Consider the following 4,777-nt stretch of genomic DNA (forward strand, 5'->3'; position numbering starts at 1 on the left):
CCGTCGCCTCCTACCTCCAGCGCCTCCTTGCGGTAGGCCGGCTCTTTGCTCAGCCGGATGATGCGTCTGACTCGCATGTCTCCGAGCAGCTCCCCGACGTACCGCGGGTGGAACTGCGCCTCGTCACCTGCTCCCGCCCCGCGCTCTCGCTTCCTCCCGCCTACCACGCGCACGAAGCCCTCGTCCCACCAGTCTCGCTCCCCCATGGAGTCCGACGGCGCCTGCGCGTGCGGTCGGCTCAGCGGCGTGTCGGGTCCAGCAGAGCTGGAGCAAGCCCAGGGCACCTTGAGCGCGACCAGCTTGCCCGGCACAACCTGATGAAGCCCGCCGTTGTACGGGTTGTCGTAGTGCTCGTACTCCTGTGCGCCGAGTCGCGTCAGCCGTACGGGCCGACAGCCTGTCTTGGCCTACCTCGAGGTCGAGCTCGCATCCTCCCCTCCGGTCCCAGCTTGATATCCACCCCAGCTCCTATCGCAGCAGCGCTCAGGCCAGCAGCTGGACCCCTCCCCCCCACTGACGTCAGCAGCGTCTGCGTACCTTGGCCCTCCATAGCCCTGCCCACACGTCCTCGATCAGCAGCTCAAACCTGCTCGACCCCGCAGCGACTGAGCCGCCTCATGTCAGCTCCCGCACCCTCCTTGACGGGTCAGCTCGCTCACTGTCGCGGTACGGGGGGAGGCTCCGGAGGGCCCGCCTTGCTTCAGCGCTCATGTCCGGCATCGCGTCCTGGCACCTGCCCTCGAGGATCTGCCACACGACCCCCGACCCTCCCGGTCAGATCTCCTCCCTCCCGCCCCCGAGCTCGCGCCAGGGTGCCGTACCAAGTGAGCCCCGACGAGCATGACAGCGTTGGCGCAAGCTTCTTCCTCGTGCGGACACGTGAGGACGACCGTCTGCTCCAGCAGCTGAGCTCTCGCGATCTCGCTCCCCCACCTCCCTGCGCCTCCTCCTCGCCCTCACCTTGTCCTCGCGGCTTCGCAGCCTTGCCGTGAGGGCCTCCGAGAACCGCATCACCGCGCTGTCCCCGCAGCATGTCAGCCCATGACGGGACGCGGCTGACCCTCCTGCCGCCTGACCTGATGCTGACCGGCTCGAAGTCTCGCCCGTAGGGGAAGTACTCGAGGAAGCGACTCATCTCCATCTCCTCCTGCCTCCTGCACGCGCGTCAGCTCCTCCGACGTCACGGGGCTTGTCTGCTCTCATAGCAAGAGCAAGCGAGCAGCAGCCGGCTGCCCTACCGGGGGTCGAGGCTGGTCTCGTCCGAGCAGCCGGCGGCGAGGGAGATCCTGTCGGCGAGGTCGATACTGCAGTGAGAGAGACCAGGGCCGGAGAGTCAGCTAGACACACGAGCATGGCGACAGAACTGACGCACATGGTGCCGGCGAGCCATGGGAAGTCTTGGGACGCCTCGTCGTGAGGGTGGGTAGTCGAGATACGCATACGGGAGCTTGAGCGAGGAGCGAAGACCGAGGAGCTGGAGGCGGCAGAGGGCTGAGAGGTAGAGGAGGCAGAGGGCAGCGAAGAGCTTGCGTGAGGGGAGGAGAGGGAAGGAGAGTTGGTTATGGCGATGCTTTTGACTGCGGGGGAACGTTGAGGGCGAGAGGGGTAAAAAGAGTCAGACGGGGAAGAGCCATGACCCATGAGGATGAAAGGGATGCAGGTATCGTGCTTCCTCGGTTTTATGACCCATGAGACTGCTTCGTTTGGACTGACCTTAAAGCTTGTCGCGAGCTCTCCGAAGAGCTTGCGTGGGGATAGATGTTCGGGGGGGAGGGGGTATAAAGCCGTAGTGTTTACGATACGTTGCGAGATGAGACGATACGTTGCGAGATGAGACTTTCTCAGAAGGATCCAGGTCTCGTTCCATTGGATCACCACTATTCTATTCGTCGTCAGACCCGATAGACTGGAGGTCTCGTGCTGCTTGGATGGATAGATATTTGACTGGCTCACAAGATGCTTTTGTGTTGGTAGTCGAGATACGCATGCCACAACTCACAAGCAACTTTTTCAAAACTTGCCATATATAACGAAAAGGCTGCGTGATGTCACCCTGTCTTTTGAACATGTCGTGCAAGATTTGAAATTTCTGAAGGATATTTACGAGATGATGCTCCAAACCAAGATACTCCATCCTTCGTGGGTCAGACATACATATGAACGCGATTACAGGGATAGGGGCATAAAGCTCAGGCACGTACGATGCGACGCTAGATGAAGATATAGGTCTTGGCAATTATTCGCTTCAGATCCAATAGACGGATTGTAAGATATGTGAGATATCTGAGGGGGGTCCTCAACCCCGGAGCCTCCGAAACGTCGCGAGGTGAGACTCGTTGAAAAGGATCCAGGTCTCGTGCTCCATCTCCCTACCGCTACCTTTTAAGGTCGATTCACACAGTCCTTCCTTGGTTCCCCGCACGCATGGCTGCTCAATCCGTCGCCTGTTCCTCTCCCTCCCTCTCCCTCCCTCTCAAGCCCAAGAAGCTGCTCCGCCTCTCCCCTGCTCAGCTCCAGTACCTGCAGGCTCATCCTCCCCCGCCCCCTCATCGTCCGCCCGCTGTGCAGGAGGGAGCGTGTCTGCAGAACATCCTGGAAGCGAGGAAGCGGTGGGAGGAGGGCGTGAGCTCGCGGCGATCAAGACCGATGGGACGGGAGGGATCAGCGCGGGACATCACGGAGGCAGCGAGGGAGCTGCTGGGGAAGAGGTCGAGCGGATGCGTCGAGCTTTCGTAGTCTCTGCTTGCACAGATATGTACAACCACCTTCAAGACGCTCGAGTGACTCAGGCTTGTCGCACGTCTCGGAGAAGTCATGTTGGTAAAGTCGTCTCGGACGTCACGAGCAAGTCAAGGTTGTTCCAGACGTCACGAGCAAGTCAAGTCAAAGTCGTCTCAGACTACATGAACAAGCCAAGGTCGACCGCGAGGACGATGTCTCGTTTGAGCACATGCGAGGTTGATAGTCGTTGCAAGGTCAAGGCGAGACCTGTATGATAGCAGATAGATTGAAGGTCTTTGATGTCAAAGGGCTCCAATAAATGATGTGACAGCACGTGATCGATCGGGCGAGGTGTGCCAAGGAAGAAGCGGGTGATCACACAGAGACCTTGCAGAAGCCGTCTGCGTCATGCCACGTCAGAAGAGGTCACGCTCCAGCAGCTCTGAGCTGCTCGTCATCCACATCTTCCGACAGGTACCATGCCAGCCACGCCTCCTCGATCACGATCGGCTCTGCCTTGCGTCTCCTCGCGTACGGCCAGCGCCGAGCGCCTTGCAAGCTATCTTACAGCTCCTTCCTCCCTCGCAGTCGCATGTCCATCTCCCCTGCCTCCCGCCAGCCTTGGAGACTCCCCAGCTGCCGCGCCGCCTCGGGCTGGCTGAGGTGCATGAGAGCGCAGATCCGCTCACGGGTGATGCGCTGGAAGAGAGGGCGACGATCCTGGCCGGGCGGAGGAGAGGAGGAGGCTCGAGGGTAGACGATGCGGACGGTCTGGAGGGGGGGAGGCATGGCGGGACGGAGGAGGCCTTGCGACAAGCTTGAAGGTGTCCGCGTGCCCAGCATAGCTCGAGCTGTTGGATACGCGACTGCAAGACTGCAGACCCACTAGGCAGTAACAAAAACATGACCCCGCCAGCACACCCCAGGCATCACAAAACTCCTACAATGTACTCTCTGATCATCACATCCTCTAACCCACCAGCTACGTCCTCATACATGGCTCCATGTCCTCATCATCCGCCACGCCCTTCCCAGCTCTCTGTCTGGGCCCTCAGCGCAGCCTCGAGCTCCTCCAGTCCCTGCAAACCATGGCCATTATCCTTCACCCTGTCCTCCCTGCCTCCCTGCCTCCCTGCCTCCCTGCCTTGCTTCTTCAGAAAACGTCCGCTGTCACCGGCAGATCCTCCTCCCAGCCCCTCCGTGCACTCACCTCCTGCTGCCGCCCTATCACCGACCCCGGACGTATCAGCCGCATCCATCCGATCGCCTCCCTCGCCCTCATGCCGTAGGTTCGCATCATGTACGCAGCTGCCGTGACCCCCCCTCGCTCGTCAGCTCCTCTCTCCTCCCGCCCCCCTCGCCCGCCTACCTGCCGCGGTCCCCGTCTTCCCCAGCCCGTGCTCGCAGTGCACCGCCCCCGCCCCGTCTGTCCCGTCCACGGCCTCTGCCAGCCGCCTCACCGCCACCGGCGACGGCGCCTCCCAGTCCTCGTCGGCGAGGTCGAGCACCTCGATCCCGCAAGCCTGTCCGCCCCTTCCCCGTCAGCCTCTGCCGAGCCCCTCCGGCTCTCCGTCGCCTCCTACCTCCAGCGCCTCCTTGCGGTAGGCCGGCTCTTTGCTCAGCCGGATGATGCGTCTGACTCGCATGTCTCCGAGCAGCTCCCCGACGTACCGCGGGTGGAACTGCGCCTCGTCACCTGCTCCCGCCCCGCGCTCTCGCTTCCTCCCGCCTACCACGCGCACGAAGCCCTCGTCCCACCAGTCTCGCTCCCCCATGGAGTCCGACGGCGCCTGCGCGTGCGGTCGGCTCAGCGGCGTGTCGGGTCCAGCAGAGCTGGAGCAAGCCCAGGGCACCTTGAGCGCGACCAGCTTGCCCGGCACAACCTGATGAAGCCCGCCGTTGTACGGGTTGTCGTAGTGCTCGTACTCCTGTGCGCCGAGTCGCGTCAGCCGTACGGGCCGACAGCCTGTCTTGGCCTACCTCGAGGTCGAGCTCGCATCCTCCCCTCCGGTCCCAGCTTGATATCCACCCCAGCTCCTATCGCAGCAGCGCTCAG

At 62.1% G+C, this 4,777-nt stretch overlaps 2 protein-coding genes across 2 annotated transcripts in view; one reads left to right on the forward strand and one right to left on the reverse strand.

Moving 5' to 3' along the window:
* Nucleotides 1-2,424: 2,424 nt before the first annotated feature.
* GUITHDRAFT_112215 (hypothetical protein) lies at nt 2,425-2,736 on the forward strand (the record flags this gene model as incomplete). The annotated part of the gene is made up of 1 exon (XM_005828720.1): nt 2,425-2,736. One exon carries the CDS (start codon nt 2,425-2,427, stop codon nt 2,734-2,736), a length of 312 nt encoding a protein of 103 aa, XP_005828777.1.
* A 998-nt stretch (nt 2,737-3,734) lies between these two features.
* Nucleotides 3,735-4,777, reverse strand: part of GUITHDRAFT_112216 (hypothetical protein) — a gene marked incomplete at both ends in the record, with an annotated part of 2,076 nt that continues 1,033 nt past the window's right edge. Inside the window, 5 exons of the mRNA XM_005828721.1 lie at nt 3,735-3,800; nt 3,932-4,029; nt 4,091-4,244; nt 4,305-4,649; nt 4,702-4,758. Of these exons, the coding sequence (XP_005828778.1) occupies nt 3,735-3,800; nt 3,932-4,029; nt 4,091-4,244; nt 4,305-4,649; nt 4,702-4,758 (720 nt within the window). The remainder of the gene's footprint in view (nt 3,801-3,931; nt 4,030-4,090; nt 4,245-4,304; nt 4,650-4,701; nt 4,759-4,777) is intronic.

This window comes from Guillardia theta (genome assembly GCF_000315625.1).
Source record: "Guillardia theta CCMP2712 unplaced genomic scaffold GUITHscaffold_57, whole genome shotgun sequence".
NCBI classification, from domain to species: domain Eukaryota; class Cryptophyceae; order Pyrenomonadales; family Geminigeraceae; genus Guillardia; species Guillardia theta.